At 46.4% G+C, this 18,340-nt stretch overlaps 2 protein-coding genes across 2 annotated transcripts in view; both read right to left on the reverse strand.

Moving 5' to 3' along the window:
• The window catches only part of LOC139800087 (collagen alpha-2(I) chain-like), a 217,060-nt gene that overhangs the window by 193,691 nt on the left and 5,029 nt on the right, over positions 1-18,340 (reverse strand). The gene's annotated exons all lie outside the window — the stretch shown is intronic.
• Positions 14,805-17,071, reverse strand: COPS9 (COP9 signalosome subunit 9). The gene is made up of 3 exons (XM_071751717.1): positions 16,201-17,071; positions 16,031-16,103; positions 14,805-15,094 (listed from the first exon to the last, which is right to left on the reverse strand). The coding sequence occupies exons 1-3, from the start codon at positions 16,261-16,263 to the stop codon at positions 15,057-15,059; spliced, it is 174 nt and encodes a 57-aa protein (XP_071607818.1). The 5' UTR covers positions 16,264-17,071; the 3' UTR covers positions 14,805-15,056.

Consider the following 18,340-nt stretch of genomic DNA (forward strand, 5'->3'; position numbering starts at 1 on the left):
AGCTGTGGCCTCCCCAGGGCTGAGCACAGGGGCAGAATCCCTTCCCTGGACCTGCTGGCCACGCTGTTCCTCAGCCAGCCCAGGATGCCATTGGCCTTCTTGGCCACCTGGGCACACTGCTGGCTCCTCTTCAGCTTCCTGGCAATCCAGACTCCCAGCTCCCTTTCTGCCACTCTGTGCCCAGCCTGGAGCTCCCCATGGGGTTGTTGTGGCAGCTCATTGTAAAAGATGTGGGTTTGGTGCTGCATTTGTAGAGCTCCATCTAGCAAATGTGAGTATGAGCAGGGTAATGTGGGCAGGCCAGCCCTTCTTTTTTGGGTTTTACAGTAAAAGAAAGGCATTCATGGAGTATAGTGAGAGATGCTGGACTTGAAATTGACCAAGCAGAAAGACTTTTTCACTAAAAATTAGCTGTACAGAAACAAGGGCTGAAAAATTAGATGGTTAACAATGTATTAAGATTTGAATATTTCTTTTTTCTTATTGATTTTTTTTTCATTTCCTCTAGCTTCAGGAAGAAGAGCAGTGGCTGGTTAATGGGAATTAGGAAGGGGTATAGGGATATTCTGTGAGGTGAGGGCTCCCTATAGGGTTTCTCCTGCCTTTTTCTGGAGTTGTTAGAGAAGTCTGCCTCCAGATTAAAAAAAAAAAAAAAAAAAAAAAAAAAAAAATAGCTTTACTGCATGCCTTGCTGCCCTGGAGGAATGTGGCAAGGTAAGCACATGGCTTTTAATACCCAAGCCCAAATCCAAGCACGTGGCAGGGGCAGTCTGGGAGGCAGCTCCCCTTTCACTTTCAATGTCTAAACCCAATAGTAAATTTTAGGATAAGCCTTAATAGACAAATCCTTCCTGGTTTGTGCTGTTGATCAGGTGAGGCTGTGTGTGCCACTTAGTCTGGTATTTATACCTGAATGTGTTCCCATGTTTGGATCAAACAGGTTTTATCTGAGTGTGCCATGGCTGGCTCTGAGAAGTAGGAGTGGGTTTGGCTTGTAGCAGCTTTCAGCCTGCAATTCCATTCGTTTTTAAAGAGAGGGGTTCTTAATGGGTTGAGGGAAAGCAACAGCTTTTGTTACATTGGTTGATCAGAAATCCTGGGAGGCTCTCTTGTAGCAGTGGAGCACTAGGAATATTTCACTTTTTCCTGAGGTTCTTCAAAAGGACAGAGAAGATTGAGCCCTTCAGCAGAAATCACTGCATTGTCACCCACCTCCAAATAAGAAATGAGGAAATTTAACCTGCCTGATACATTTTTTCCAGTGCTTTTGCTGGGAGTCCCTGCAGCCACTGTTCATTTTCCTTCAAGTGCATTTTATTTCCAAGTCCTTGTTCTCAAAGATCACACAAGGAGAAATGCTTTGGGAGTCTTTTTTCCTCCCTCTTTTTGGGTCTGGGATAAGTTTTTATGTGTGTCTGATAAAACAGGTTCTTCACTGCCTCCTGAAGTGCCTGGGCACAGCTTTAGCAGCAGCCCAGAAGAGCTGAATGGTGCTGGGGATGATTTCACCAGCTCATCAACAATTTGGCTTATAGAGCAAGTCATAAAAGCTGCCTCTAAGACATGATCATCCTTTTGGGAGGAATAACTCCAACCTTGACTTCAAAAAAACACGTAAATCTCTCACTTAAAAATAAGCCTATTTTCTACTTTTGGATTGAAAGGAACTTTTTTTTTTGTTATTTACCTAGTGAGGGAGTTGGCATTTTCTCTTTTCCTCTACCTTATTTGTATTTCAGTTGTAAGACAGCCATGTCAAGAGAAAAAAACCCATGAAGCTGGAGGGTTGGTTTTTTTCCAATGGAGGACTGGAAAGCACCCACACTGTGATGCACGAAGGGGCCACTTGGACCTTGCCACATGCACCTGAGCTGAGCATCTCTGAGCTCGGGGTGGGTGCTGCCAGGGGTGCAGACCCTCTGCTGATGGAAGGGCTCGTGGATGAGCTGCTGTGGAGGGGTTATTATAGGTCTCACCATGGAAAAAAAAAGCTTGTGAAACTTTCTGCTGAGATATTTGAGATCTCCGTGTCTTTGGGACTAATTTTAATCTTTCCAGATGTTTCTCATGGGCTATTTATGGACAGGATGGCTCTTCAAAAGCCCAGAGGGACTTCTGCTCTAGAGCAAGCCTGAGAGTTTCCCTCAGGGTGGCTGGTGAGGAACACAAGTCTTTCATTTTTATGCTCAAATGTACAGCAAACCAACCAGGTTTGGATCCTGCACTGACTTTGTGCAGCTCCTTAACTGAATGCACTCAGTCTGACCATCCTCAAAAACCACTCACAAGCCTTCAAGCAAAGCCATGTGTGGATGGGGGACTGGGGAGACAGATCCCAAAGCATTTTGGTACCCCTAAATCTGTGCCTTCTGAAAGTCAGGCTAAGAAGTTGCTTCCTGCATGATCTGAAAATTTAGACTGACCAGGAAGAGCTGTTATTTGAGAAATGGGTTGGGTTTTGTTTTTTTTTTTTTTTGAGAAGTCTCATCTCTGCCTTTCTCAGCACACAATTCTTTCCCCCTGGGTTTCTATCAGGCTGGAAAAATTGCAGGATGGCTGGGGCTGAGGTTTTGGAGCTTGAGGATGAGAGGAAATCCCTTTTCTGCTTGGCTGGGCAGTTGCCTGTGAGCATCTCTGCATGGCAAGGGGTAGCACAAGGTCAGCACAAGGGCTTTGGGCAGGAGTGCCTCAGGCTACTGCCTGCATTTGGGTTCTGTAGATGTGCAGGACAGTATTTTTTTCCTTTTTGCAGGAGTCACTCCAGTTTGATGGGAATTAACTACCCAACTTGGGCAGCTTCCCAAAGCTCAGGCCATTTAGTGCTTGCAGAAATCAATTTCCAGTTCTTACAATGAGGTGAGATTGTCTGCACTTTGGCTTTCAACCTTTCCTGTCTTGCTTACTGTGACATTTTAGTTTCCATGTACAATTTTTGCCCCATTGTTAATCCAGTTTGGGCTGGGGAACTGCCTCAGCTGATAAGGCAGGGGGTGAAACAGGATCCTCTTCTCTTCATTCATCCTGTCTGCTCTCTGAAAGGATGTTTTATTTCTTGGATCCCAGCAACTGCTGCTCAGAACTGTTTGTGACTGGCACTTAGTGCATTTTAACTACATTTAGATCATAAATGGCACTTGAATGAGCTCTCATCAGTGGAGCTTTTTATCAATAGCTTTGCCTTCAAACACACTTCAGGCTTTTCAGGCTCATCCCTGGGAGGTATTTTGCAAGGGTTCATTAGGCATGAGCAGTGAGCTTTGATTTATTTGGTGGAAAGATGGTTTTCATGTGTGACACTGGCTGCTGTGGGACTGAAAGCAAGGAGAAATCTCACCTTTTATCAGCATCAGATGTGACGTGGCAAATGTGCTGCCCCTGGGATGCAGCATCCTCTGGGCTTCTTAAGATGCTTTGTTTCTGTCTTTGATTTGGGCACTGGCAGCTGGCTCAAGCTGTCTTCTTCAGAGGCCACAACAAATATTTGGTGATGCTTCATGAAGGTTTTTGAGTTCTGGTGCATTCCCCATGGCTGGGGAAGCTCTGCCCTGTGCTTGCCCTCCCCTGGGTAGCAGTGGAGCTCTGGTGTTCCTGGTACCTGGGGCAGAGCTGAGGGAAAAAATGCTGTTTCTGCAGCTTCTGTTGAGTAGCAAAAGCAAATAAATAGAATTTATTCACCTCATGGGAGGCAAATGAAAGAGGTGGGGAGAGCAGAGGTCTGGGAGGGACGTGTGCCCTTCAGCAGTCTCTGGCATGTCCAGAGCTGGGGTGTGTTCTGCAGATGAATGAAGAGATGCTCAGGGCTGGATCCAGGCACTGCTGACAGGGTTTGCTCTTTGGAGGACTTTTGGCTGCATGAGGATATTCAGGAAAGCTGATGGGAATTAACTTTTTTAAAAGTTAACTTTTTTAAAGCTTGTTTGACTTGCTTCAAACTCTCCTGTGTACTTGGATTTCAAGTAGCCTCACTTGACTGTAATTTACTTCAAATTAATTATGTCTTAACGTGGAGTAAAGTCCTATTTACACTTCCTTACGCTCAGAATGAAATCAGCTTCATGCAAATTAACTAATTCACTTCAAATCTGTACCTCTTGGTTAACTCAGCCCCGTTTCCTTGGGTCTCAGAGCAGGCAGGTCCAGGGCTCCACTGTCCTGGACACTTCTCTCCCAAGCTCAAGCAGGTTGTAAGTGAAAGACCTTGATGGCCTGAAACTGCCTCATCTTTCCTTTTTCCTCAGCTGTAAGTAACCCTTCTCCCTGATGAGCATCATACGTTGTACATGATGATCAAAACCACCACTGTAAATAATATTATCTATTAATGCCTCCACTTATCACTGGAAAATCCTGAGGAAAGACCTGGAAAAGCTCTCATCTGGCTGACAAATCTCACCAGCAGTCTCAGTGCTGATGCTAATGTTCAAATCCCAACATTTTCTGCAGGATTGTGTAGGTTCACACTCATCTCTGGGCTGCTGCCATGGGGCATTGAACTGGTGATTTATTTTAAGTGAAATTACGTGTAAACACTGTGGATAAAGCAAGAGCAGTTGATGCTGTCTCCCCTTCGATGAGGAGATGATAAATCTTCCGCAAGGGATAAAAAAAAAGTGCTCTGCTAAAGTCATATTGCTAAAGCAGTGCTTGCTGGGGCTTGGTAGGCTTGCAAACAAGGTTTCCTCTACTCACCTGGACTTCAGCAAGGCCTTTGGCACCGTCTCCCACAGCATTCTCCTGAAAAAGCTGTCAGGCCACAGCTTGGACAGGGGCATCTGTGCTGGGTTAGGAACTGGCTGGAGGGCCGGGCCCAGAGAGTGGTGCTGAACGGGGCTGCATCAAAATGGCGGCCGTGGTGTCCCCCAGGGATCAGTGTTGGGCCCGGTTCTGTTTAATCTCTTTAGTGAGGATTGAGATGAGGGGATTGAGTCCATCATCAGCAAATCTGCAGATGACACTAAGCTGGGGGGGAGTGTGGATCAGCTGGAAGGCAGGAGGGCTCTGCAGAGGGACCTGGAGAGACCGGAGAGTTGGGCTGATCCCAACGGGATGAGGTTCAAGAAGGCCAAGTGCCGGGTCCTGCACTTTGGCCACAACAACCCCATGGGGAGCTCCAGGCTGGGCACAGAGTGGCTGAGAGCAGCCAGGCAGAAAGGGAGCTGGAGTCTGGATTGCCAGGAAGCTGAAGAGGAGCCAGCAGTGTGCCCAGGTGGCCAAGAAGGCCAATGGCATCCTGGGCTGGCTCAGGAACAGCGTGGCCAGCAGGTCCAGGGAAGGGATTCTGCCCCTGTGCTCAGCCCTGGGGAGGCCACAGCTTGAGTCCTGTGTCCAGTTCTGGGCCCCTCAGCTCAGGAAGGAGATTGAGGTGCTGGAGCAGGTCCAGAGAAGAGCAAGGAGGCTGTGAAGGGATCCAGCACAAGTGCTGTGAGGTGAGGCTGAGGGAGCTGGGGGTGTTGAGGCTGGAGAAGAGGAGGCTCAGGGGAGACCTCATCACTCTCTCCAACTCCCTGAAAGGAGGTTGGAGCCAGGGGGTGGTCGGTCTCTTTTCCCAGGCAACTCTCAGCAAGACAAGAGGGCACAAGAGGTCTCAAGTTGTGCCAGGGGAGGTTTAGGTTGGATATTAGAAAGAATTTCTTTCTGGAGAGGGTGATCAGCCATTGGAATGGGCTGCCCAGGGAAGGGGTGGATTCTCCATCCCTGGAGATATTTCAAAAGAGCCTGGATGTGGCACTCAGTGCCATGGGCTGGGAACCACGGGGGGAGTGGATCAAGGGTTGGACTTGGTGATCTCTGAGGTCCCTTCCAACCCAGCCAATTCTATGATTATATGATCTCATGAAAAGAAAAGGGACCACTTGGGTTCTTGTTTTGTTGGTTTGGGGTTTTTTTACACACCGGTTCTTTGGGTGTGTTTGGTTCCTTGTAAAAGCTGTGAAATGCAGGAGGTTTCTCAGGCCTCTGACAGTCCCAGCAGCTGCCCCAGCTTCTGCAGGGATGAGGTTTGGGGAAGCTGTAGGAAAAAAACTCTTCTGGCTCCTGCTACAGCCTGAGCAAAGGTAAATCCTGGGACTTGGACAGGCCCTGGAGGTGCTCACAGCATCCTCTCTCCCTTCTGTTCTCACAATGTGGGGCCCTGTGATTTAAGATGAAAATTTAAATCTGAATTCAGTTCCTCACTTGCCTTGATAAACACAGAGAGCTCTGTTTTCTTTGCTTGGGGTCCCAAAACAGCCCCAAAGTGCTGCAGAGCCTGTTAGAAGCTGGGTAAGGTGCTGGTGTCCTTCATCTGCCATTGAATAGCTTGGTAGCCAAAAGTCAGTCAACTTGGAAATGTTATCTGGGGGTTGAGTGTTATTTCAGTTTTCCTTGTTATTATTATTTTATATTTGGGGTGATGTTTTCTAGGGCCTACAGGAGAAAATAGCCAGCTAGCCCATGTAGGAGGCAAATAAATTCAGTCACTATAGCAACTGAAGCAAATGTTAATCATGCTAAATATAGCTCTCCCCTGGCACTGTGCTGTGTAAAAATAACTTGGACAGCAGGTCCCTACCTTTCTGGGTCCTGGCCTGCCTGATTCCTGCTTTTCCTTACTGCCAGGAACTCCAGAAAAACTCCAAGTGAGCGCTGACATCTGACTCTTAAACCTTGAAAGACACCTCTGGGCATCTCCTGAAGGTTTTCATCCTTCTGCCAGAGGACTTCTGCTTTTTCTGCAGAAAACGTGCTTTTTAACGTGCTCTTTTAAAGCTAAAGACATGTACTGAGGAGAAATTTGTATGCTAACACAAAAGGGGACAGATTTCTGCATGTACAAAAACCCCCAGTCACATGGCTGGCACATAATATAATAATATCTCTATAATAATAATATCTCTATAATAATAATATCTCTATAATAATAATATCTCTATCATAATAATATCTCTATCATAATAATATCTCTATCATAATAATATCTCTATCATAATAATATCTCTATCATAATAATATCTCTATCATAATATATCTAATATTATTATTATAGAGATATTATTATTATAGATATATTAATAATCTATAATAATAATATATCTATAATAATATATCTAATATTTTAGTACTTCAGTACTTTGTTTAGCATACATGGGACTTTGATTTCAAATTTAAATGTATTTCAGACTAAATCCATTAAGAAGCAGTTAAAGTACTATAGATGTAATTATAGATGTATTATTAATCTATAATAATAATATATCTATAATAATAATATATCTATAATAATAATATATCTATAATAATACTTCTATAATATTTCTATAATAATAATATATCTATAATAATATTTCTATAATAATATATCTATAATAATAGTATATCTATAATAATATAGTATCTATAATAATATAATATAATATAATATAATATAATATAATATAATATAATATAATATAATATAATATAATATAATATAATATAATATAATATAATATAATATAATATAATATAATATAATATAATATAATCTTGAGCTTGATTAATCCACCTAGAGACTATATCAAGGAAGGCAAAAGAGCTACAGAAAAATTCCTGGTGTGCTTTGCAATCTGAAAATAACACCACACCCTTTAAAACTGTGTGCTGGGGCCTAATAAGTCGTCATCCCTGGTGTGTTTATTTGCAGTGAGGGCATCTGCTGTTTTGCTTTCACTGCACCCTGAGCAAAAGCCTCATGGGCTCAGCTTCTGTATTTGAAGCCGTGGTGTTATTTGGGTTGCCACTACAATTGTGGTTTAGGAATCAAAAAAAGAACTGGCAGGTTGTGCAGTGAGCATGAGAGGGCTTTTGGCAGCGTTGCAAAGGGAAAATAAACCCACAGCCCTGGAAGGAGCAAACAGCTTAAAATCATCTGTTAAAAAAAAAACAAAAAAACAAACCTAAAATACCTAATTTCAGTGGGGTCTCCTGCAGCTGGAGGTTTAAGGACCTTTGGGAATTGTTTTCTCAAGCTTCTGCTGCAATTTCTGTGCTTTGAACCATACCCAGTGTGTGCCCCTTAAATTTTAGTAGCTCTTAAATTCATAACTGCAGCTCTGGGGACATCCAAACCCCACCTTAGGTGCCATCCTGGGCCACCCACTCTGGGTCAACACCTCTGTTTAAATCTCTGTTTCTTTTGAAACGTAGATTTAAATGTAGGATTTAAACAGTTGTTCACAGAACCACAGAAGGGTTGGGGTTGGAAAGGGACCTTTGGAGGTCCAGTCCAACCCCCCCTGCTAAAATAGCTCCCTGGAAATAAAGAGGGTTGTGTTGTCTCACCCTTGTTCCCTGGTTTTTTTCAGGATGGTTTGAAAATTGGGTCTCTTCCTGATTGCTGTGTGATACCTGCATTGCAAGGTGCTGCAGCAAGCACAGGAAACTATTTTTTGGCAGTTTTACAGGATGTGTTTGTGTGCTGGAGGTCAGCTAGAGATTACTTGGAAAAAAAAAAACCACCCCAAAACTGTTCAAAAAGTAGAAGCCGTCTGTGATTGCCTGCTGAGGGAACTCTCATACTGTGTGCTTTATAAATAGCCTGTTCATGTGAAAAATGAAATATTTTATGCCACTTGTCTGTGATTTAAAAGAAGAAAAAAAAAAAGTTCTGTTTGCCACAGGACAAATGAAGTTGTTAATCCAAACATTTCCATTAGTGAGAGGTGAATATTTCCTTCAGAGACACCCACAGGCATCAGTAGCTCCGATTTATTCCCAGAGATCTTAGACAGAAAGCTCACATTTGTCTTCTTTCAGTTGTATTTCATGGATATGAGTTCTGTAGGAGCTCTTCCCTGCCTTCAGATTTCTTGGGAGTCTGCCACAACTCAGAATAAAAACTTTACAGGATGCTTGGGCTGTCTGATGAAGTAGAAACAGCTGGATTGGGGCACAGGGAAGGGGATGGAAATGGATGCTTGTGTTTTGCATTGTGTGCCTGGTTTTTAGGCTTCTGAAAAGAGGCACTGAAAGGCAGCAGCAGCTGGGATGTGTCTGTGCTGTGTGTTATTCATGGCCAGGAACACAGTGGAAGGGCATTGCTGCCACTAAATGGCTAAGTTACTCTGTGTTTTCTACTACAGAGAAAACATCAAGTCTGCAGAAGTCATCGATTTGTCTCCCTTTTAATATTTTTTTTTTTAATTGGGAATTTACACACCCATCCTTCAGGTGGAGGAGGAGAAATGCTCACAAATTCAGTGTTTGTGTAGGGTGGCACTGGGTGTCACAGACTGGGGAAGGACCTGGAGGAGAGACCAAGGCAGCAAACAAAAAGAACAGGTTTAAATAGAGGTCAGTGTGGACACAGCAGATTCCTGGCTGATCTTGCTGACACACAGAGTGCAGAAACAACAGAGTCATCACATAGCTAGGAAAGGAAAAGATGTGTTTTCAGCAGTGGATATGGAAAACTCTCAGGAAACTCCAGGAGCAGAGGGCACAGCTAAGGATACCCACAGCTGCATGGGAGGCTGAACCAGGAGGCTTCCCCTGGGATTCATTCCTGAATCCCCAAGGATGATCTGGGAATCTCAGCTGAGTGACCAACTATGTTTTCTCTTGGTTTGTTTTTGGTTGGTTGTGTTCTTTTTTTGTGAAACCACTGTAGTGTTTAGAGCTTGGAGATCTGATAAGGACACCCACGGGACTAAAAGGGTGACCTTTGAGACAAGTTGGAATAAAGGGACATAGAGGGGTGGAAATGTGACCAAAGCTGCTGTATTTCCCTAAACCAGCAGCACAGACACCCCTGAGCTGTGGCAGCAGCTGAACCAGCTTCAGGCATCACCACGTGTCCATCAGGGAATAGCCTGGGAGCTGGGAAATCAGATCAATAGCTGCAGTTACTTCTTTACAAGCTGGAGAACCAGATTATAACCCAAAAAAGTTGCACTCCAATTGCATTGCCTGTACATTAAGGGGCAATCCAGTTTCTTCTGAAGTGAACATGAGGCTTCCTGAGGTCCTTGCAGAAGAGCTTTTCTGAAGTGATACAGGCAGGGGGTGGCTTGGCAGGAGATGTATTGGATGCTGCAGGAAACTCAGCCCTTTCAGGTGTTTCTGGGCTGATTTCTGCCCATTCTGGGCTGATGCTTGGGTCAGGAGGTCTCTGGGTACATCCAGCAGGACATCTGTGTGCTGCTTGGAGAGAGCTTTGAGGGGCTTACAGTGACATCTGGGGTGTTCTGATCCTGCCCAGAGAGCCTGGGAAGAGGGAGCAGGAGGGGCAGAGTCCCTGAGACCTTCTGAAGCAGGGGCTTGCTCAGCAAAGGTTGGGCAAAAGGCAAGGGAAGCAGAAAGCTGCAAGCAGGGTGCTCACAGCACTTTGCCTCAGGAGCTGTTCTGGGGTTTAAGGAGAATTTCCTTGGAGCTGGGAACCATTGGGCAGTGGGATGGTGGCTGCTTTTAGCACATGGTCTCTTATAATAATGATTTTTTTTTCCCCTAAAAGTTTTGCTTGGAGAGGAAATACTGATTTTTTCAAGAAAAAATAAATATAATATATAATATAATATAATATAATATAATATAATATAATATAATATAATATAATATAATATAATATAATATAATATAAACCCAGAAATGTAGCAAGGTCATATCACATGTTATTTTTAAGGAAGTTTTTCTGTTCCTTCTAATATCCAGGTCTTTGTATTAGGCTTAAAAGCTGCTTACTGCAATCATAAAAACTGGAATCATGTTACCCAGAGTGAAACTATTTTCATCCAATCTTTGATCCAGAGCTCAGGCTTTCTTAAAATTCCTGTGCATTCAGCACTTTGTCATGAAAACAAGAGTGAGAAAAACAAAGTTTTCAACTTGGTGTTATATTTCCACATATATCCAGATCCAGCTTTGTTCCTGGCTGAATTTGTGCTTTTACTCCCCAAAAGAGATCTTGCATCCATGTAACAGGTTTGAATACAGCACCAGGAGGAGAGGGGAAGCCCAAAGCAGGAGAGAAAATTTGAAATGACTTGAGACAAAAAAAAAACCAAAACAAAAACCAGCCACAATGCTGTCTTGTCCTTGGGAGAGTTTGGCCTCTCTGGTTTGCTTGTGTGATGCTTTCCTGCTCTAGAACCAGCAAATTAACATCTCGTGGGGCTTTGCAGTATCTTTGTCCTGATGACAAAACCCCCCCAGTTCATCTGAGTAAAAGACAAAGTTTTTCTGGTGTCCCTTGCATGGTGCCCCCTAAGCAGGTTCTAAACCCCTCAGAGATTTGGGTTGGATTTTTGTTGGGTTTTTTCTTGTTTTGTTGGTTTGGGTTTTTTTTACACACCGGTTCTTTGGGTGTGTTTGGTTCCTTGTAAAAGCTGTGAAATGCAGGAGGTTTCTCAGGTCTCTGACAGTCCCAGCAGCTGCCCCAGCTTCTGCAGGGATGAGGTTTGGGGAAGCTGTAGGAAAAAAACTCTTCTGGCTCCTGCTACAGCCTGAGCAAAGGTAAATCCTGGGACTTGGACAGGCCCTGGAGGTGCTCACAGAATCCTCTCTCCCTCCCTTCTGTTCTCACAATGTGGGGCCCTGTGATTTAAGATGAAAATTTAAATCTGAATTCAGTTCCTCACTTGCCTTGATAAACACAGAGAGCTCCATCAGGTAAGGAGAGGTCTTATAACCACTAAAAAGAAAAGGTTGATTATTCACTTTAAATATCAGAATATTATAATGGTTGATGTTTGCAAAAACGTGAGTCCCAAGTGCTGGCAGGGAGCAGCATTGCTGGGAGGTTTCTGGGTTCAAAGTGTTGCCTCATCCTGACCCCCAGGATGGGAGCAGGGGTGCTCCCAGGCTTTGGGCACTTCACTGTGTAAAGCAGGAAACATTCCCAGTTGGAAGGAAGCATTGATGTCATTTGGAGTTCTTCATCTGCATCTGTTAGTGAGAATGAATATTAAATAATGCTTCAGGACTACTTCTCTTCACCCTGATTGGGCTCCCTCCTCCCAGACCTAGGAGAATGAGGGAGCCCCAAAGAGCACAGGCAACATTTCTGCTCAAGATGGACACGTTTTTAAAAGATGGATGTCAAGGTGGACATCCTGCTCGAGATGGACAAACCTTTTTAAATTTGGGATTAATGCTAAGTGCGTGTGATCCCAGCCAAGCAGCTCTGTCCAGCAGCTCTGTGCTGCTGTGCACTCTAAATCTTAAGTGGGAACTTTGCAATCAGAGGCTCAGGGAAGACTCTTGGGCTCCTCTGTGCGGAGGGTTTGGGGTGCTAAACCTCTTCTCCTAGGGAAGAGGGAATCCAGGGAGCTAGGGATGGGGCAGCTGGATCTTGCAGGATGCTCAGGCTCAGTATTTGAACATAGGGGGGGGGGTGAGACCTGGCTGCTGGGCTGGCAAACCCGGGCTGTTCGAGGCAGAGCTGCATCGGGCTTGAAATGGGTCCGGGTCCGGGTCAGTGCTTTGTTCCCAGTGCCCTGCGGATCCACCTGGAGCTGGGGGAGCTGGAAAAACCGGGGGACCCTCGGGTGCAGGCTCCTGGGAGGGTCGGGCAGTGATCCCCGGCTTGAATTGGTGTGGGGTTTTGCTCTGCTAAACCCCAAACCAGTCCTGAGACCAAGGAGTGATGGGTGAGAGATGGGTCCCTGCTCCCCAGGCAGCTCCTAGTGAGGGGTAATTTGCATTTAGGTCCGTGACTTCGGGGGATTTTACCCTCTGCTGCCAGGATGGCTGCGAGGCACTTCTGCAGAAAGAGCCGGGTGAGCTTTGCTGAGCTGTGCAGCCTCCTCATTCTTTTTATTTTTTGTGTGTGATGTGCGGCTTCATTGTGTGACAGTTTTCTCCCTTCACTCCCCTGCAGGGTTCCCCTGATGCTAAGGGGAGGGGTGAAACGCAGGGGCAGAGAACAGGAGGGGCAGAAATGCTGCCTGACAGGTAGAAAAGAAAGGGTGGAGCAGGAAAAATGTGGTTTCTAGGGCTGTGGCTGCGGGGAAGTGGAGCTCAGGCTGCGAGGCACGGCTGCTCCCTGCTGGCTGCAAGTGCTGGGGAAAACTTCTCTGCCCCGACTGCAAGTGCTTGGGGAGTTCATGGGTCTGAAACGGTCCTTTTCATGGAATCGTAGAACTGGCTGGGTCGGTAGGGACCTCAGAGATCACCAAGTCCAACCCTTGATCCACTCCCCCCGTGGTTCCCAGCCCATGGCACTGAGTGCCACATCCAGGCTCTTTTGAAATATCTCCAGGGATGGAGAATCCACCCCTTCCCTGGGCAGCCCATTCCAATGGCTGATCACCCTCTCTGTGAAGAAATTCTTTCTAATGTCCAACCTAAACCTCCCCTGGCACAACTTGAGACCTCTTGTGCCCTCTTGTCTTGCTGAGAGTTGCCTGGGAAAAGAGCCCAACCCCCCCTGGCTCCAACCTCCTTTCAGGGAGTTGTAGAGAGTGATGAGGTCTCCCCTGAGCCTCCTCTTCTCCAGCCTCAACACCCCCAGCTCCCTCAGCCCTTCCTCACAGGACTTGTGCTGGATCCCTTCACAGCCTCCTTGCTCTTCTCTGGACCTGCTCCAGCACCTCAATCTCCTTCCTGAGCTGAGGGGCCCACTGTGTTTTTTTCCTCTTTCACACACAGAACAGGGATTTTCACGACCAAAGAAGTGCAGGAAAGGGCAAGAGAGGTAAGGAAGGGGCAGGACAGGGTGGGAAAGGACAAGAAAATGCAGGAAAGGGCAGAAGAGGTCAAGAAAGGGCAGAAAAAGGCAAGACAGGGGAGGGCAGGGAAGGCGTTTGGCTTCCAGGGTATTTTTTTTTGTCAGGGGCAGGGTGGGAGTCTCCAGGAATGTGGCAAAGAGAGCACTAAAAAGGGGCAGGACCGGGAATATTGTTCCCTGGGAACACATTACAATGTAACTAAGCTGAGTAAACCTCAGAATGCTGAGTTAATTTTCTGATTAAGCAGAAACCCACAGAATAGAAAAAAAAAAAAAGACACCTAAATCCTCCTGGTTTTATTCTTAAGCCCAGAGGCCAACATACTTACTGTTAAAGATTTCCTTTTTTAAGGCAAACCCAAGAAAGCAACAAAAAAAAAAAAAAGTATGCAAAAGAGGTGTGAGAAGAAAGTTTCCCTCCAGGTGAAATTTAAGTAGTGTGAAATCTTTAAAGAAAGATCAGCCACAGCTTAACTTCTGTGATCAATTTCTGGAACCCCAACTGCACTTCAGATTTAGACAAGATTAAACTAGGAAATAACATTCTAAAAACTCAGCTGTCCTGTCCTGAAGGGTGGGAAATCACCCACTTCCAAAACTGTTCTGGAAAGTCGTGTCAAAATCTAACTTATTATCTAACAGACTGATTCATATATATTATACAAAGATGTATGAATAATTACACTGACTGCTGGAGGAGAAAGTAATCCTCAAGCTACTTTCTTTCCATACAGCACTGTTTCAAGAAATTTCAAGATTTTAAAACCCAAACATTCAAATACAAATGTCCTTCTGCTAAAAACATCAAGATAAAATTAATACTTTCTATGCCCATGCTCCCTAGATTAAAAGGTAAGTACTGATGGGAGCTGATCATTTATCTTCAAACAGAAGGCAACACCCTCCCCCTTCTTGGTGCAGCTGGGAAAATGACTCAGCCCTAAAATAATTCTATATTAAGGGAGAACAAAAAAACTTTTTTAGGCAGCAGTGTGCTCTGCTGGTGAAATTTACATAATATCCAAAAGTAAGAGTGTAGGAACAGAATAAAAGTCCTTTTCTAGAGGTGCTCAAAGTACAGCAATCTCTACTTTCAAAGAATGTCCCAGACAAATTTTTTTCAGTGTTTTATTGCATGAGCACATCAGCAAGTAAAATTTAAAAGAAAAATCTCCATATAACTTCCTAGAAGTAACAATCCACAATCCTGTCCTCAGTTATCTTGAACCATCTGGTTTTCACATTCCCCAAGCAGCTTCTGATGGTTTTTCTCCACCCTCTGAGACTTCTCTGGTTTTATTTTTAATAAATAATGAACACCACGGGTGATCCTAGAGCAAAATGAGCTTCTCAGCACTACACAGGGCAACTGAGTTCACTGGATGTCATCGTCATCAAAGAGATCTTCAAAATCTAGTCAGAAAAATAAGGTAAAATTAACCTTAAAATTGCAACTGTTACATTGGTACACACTCAAATACAGTTCTTCCTTATTTGGATTAAAGACAGAATTAAAGGTGAATTATATGAGAGTTACAGCACCAGTTACTAGAAACTTAACATTCAGGTGGGGAGAAACAGAGGAAAGGCAGAAGAGTGACATTTATGGTCTCTTTCACAAAGAAATTCAAGTGCTTCACTTCTACAGTGCAAACTTTGCAATTAAATTCAAGAAAGCAACGTCAAGCTCCAAAGGAGGAGCTTCCATAAATCCATGGCATTCAGAGTGGATTAACCACAATTGCCAGGTTAAAGTTCTAGCTTTTTGCAGGCAGGAAAAAATATTTTTTTTAATGCAGAAAGCACATAAAAGCCAAAATTTTATTTTGCTTTGGATTCATTTGCACGCATACCTTAAGAGGGCATAGAATTATTTATGAAGTAGTAACTGCCAGAGACAATGTTCTGTCCACGTTTTATATATATTTGCATAGTTTAACGATTAAGCTATTTTTTTATCCAAACAGATCAAGGCATTTTTGATTGTTAAAATAATGATTCATATGCATAAATACCTTAAGAGAGTAAAGAATTATTTACGAAGTAGCAACAGCCAAAGACAACTTTCTGTCCAAGTTTTTATATAGATTTGCACAGCTTAGCTATTTTTTACTCAAACAGATCAAGCCGTTTTTTAATAACACACCCTAAAAGCTCAGGGAGGAGAAACAGAGACACTGGATCACTGCCCCACCGAACCCTGAAACGTTTGTGTAGAACTTTAGAACTGTCAGGCACCGGCAGCAGAGACAAACCCGAGGGGGTTCGGCTTGGGAACCTTCAGTTTCGGCACCTGCCAAGCCCAAGGCGTCCCCTCCTCCTCCTCCTCCCCATCCCCACGGCCCTTACCATTGAAGAAGTCGGCGTGCACGGCTTTCTCGTTGGCGGCCAAATCCATCAGCAGCCCCGTGCTTCCCCCTGCCTGGGAAAAAAGGCGCTGAACACCCGCGGCCCGGCACCACCACCACCACCCCACAGAGCCCCGCCGCCCCTATTCCCGCAGCCGACACCCCTCTCACCTCATCGAGATCCACGTAGGGCCCCGCTCCCTCAGGGAACATCTCATCCACCGCCGGCTTCATGGCGGAGCCGCCTCCTCCCCCTCCTCTCTCCCCCTCAGCGCCGCCGCTTCCGGCCGCCTCACGTCACGTCCCTTATGAGGCCGCCAAGGGCAGCTCTGGGTGCCGGCAGGTTGCTCCTCTCGATGGTCGCTGTCACCGGCAATTAAACCGAATAAAAGATGCTGATGATTAATCCCCTCGCTTCTGCGGGATCCCGGTGCTCCCGGAGCAGCCCCGGCATCGCCCATCGCCCCTTCCCCCGCCTCAGGCCCCGGCGCCGCGACCGCCATGGAGCGGGAGGAAGGGGCGAGAAAATGGCGGCGGCGCTGAGTTAACGGCGGATCCCGCACTCTCAGCCCCCGGACAGGGAAAAGGGAATTTTCTGCCTGGTAATTTTGCTTTCAGCTGCACTTGGTGAAATGAACAGCAAGTTTCTCAGGCAGTGGCTGCTGCTGGGACTGATCCCACTCCATGGTTATAGTTACAGCAGAACCAAGGACACTGCTCAGCTCTGAGGAACATTTTGCCCTCCAGAAGGAGAAAAGGAGTCAAGAGGTCCCACCTGGAACCCTCCTTTGGGGAGGAAGGGACAAGAGAGATGCCAGAACTGACCAAACAGAGGATTCCATCCCATACACCTCATCCTCAGGAGAAATGGGAGGGATCACCAGGCTCAAAGCCCTTCCTGCTTCCCCTGCTTCTCCTCTCCCTCTTTGCTTCAGCATCCTGGGAGGATTCCATCCCTTCCTCTGCCTCTGCTCCTGATCCATTCCAGCCTGAATCTGTGTGTTCCTGCCTCCAGCTCCCAACTGCTGCTGACTCCAGGATTCCAGCCTGGACTTTCCCAGGGCTGCCCTGCAGCCTCTGTGGTGATGTGAGAGTTCTTGGGGGAGAGGGGGAGGAACATGGGATCCATTTTCCTGCCTATTTGCATAGATTGAGTCATTTTTCCTACTTATCATTACTGTTTCATTCAAGCTGTGTAGTTCAGCTCCCAACTAAAATTCAGCTCAATCCATCTGGGTGTGTGGTGCTGAGTCAGGGTGATGCTGATGCTGATTCTCATTCTCTCAAGTGAAGTCCAAGGACCAGGAGAAGATGTGAGGCCCAGGACTTCATCCTGAGCTGCCTCAGCCCTGCCATGGCTTGGTCCTCACCCCCCTGACATGGAAAAGGAAATGGATTGCTGGGAATCTGGGGGTGGCTCAGGCTCTGTTTAACTCCTGAATTTCTCAGCCTCCAATGAGGACAGAGGGACCCTGGGGGTTCACAATGTTCCCTCCAAAAAGGACAGGGGGGCCCTGGGACATTCAGGGGAGCCCCCCAACGAGGTCATGGGGTCCCTGGGGGGCTCAGTGTGTCCCTCCCAATGGGAACAGGGCGTCCCTGGGATTCCCCCAAAAGGACAGGGGGTCCCTGGGGCATTCAGGGGGTCCCTCCCAATGGGAGCAGGGAGTCCCTGGGGTTCTCCAGAAAGGACAGGGGGTCCCTGGGGGACTCACTGTGATCCCAAAGAGGACAGAGGGTCCTTGGGGGGGGTTTCAGGGGATCCCCCCAAAAGAACAGGGGGTCCCTAGGGTGGTCACTGTGTTCCCCAACGAGGTCAGGGGGTCCCCCAAAAAGGTCGAGTCCCTGAAGACCTCAGTGTCTCCCTCTCAATGGGGACAGGGGGTCGCTGGGGTTCCCCAAAAAGGACAGGGGGTCCCTGGGGTCTCAGAGGGTCCCTGGGGTCTCAGAGGGTCCCTGGGGACGTGCACACGGGGGTCCGGGTGGGTGAACACCGCACCCGAGAGGCTCCATTGGGGTTCGGTGGTGGTTACCGGGGGAGCTTGGAGGCTCTGCGGCTGCTTCTCCGCGGTTTATTTACCCTTCTCCCCCCACCCAAAAAAAAAAAAAAAAAAAAAAAAAAAAAAATCCCAGGAAAAAGGGACCCGGGCGTCCGGAGATCCCCAAGCGGCTCCGAGCCCTGCAGCCTGGAGGTCCTCCGAATCAGCACTAGGCCGCCAGGGGGCGCCGCTTCTCGCCGCCCGCGCCCCGCGGTGCCTGCTCTGCGCGTGTCCGGAAGTGTCGGTTGTGTCAGTTCCAGGGGCCGCCGGGA

Source organism: Heliangelus exortis, chromosome 9 (assembly GCF_036169615.1).
Source record: "Heliangelus exortis chromosome 9, bHelExo1.hap1, whole genome shotgun sequence".
NCBI lineage: Eukaryota > Metazoa > Chordata > Aves > Apodiformes > Trochilidae > Heliangelus > Heliangelus exortis.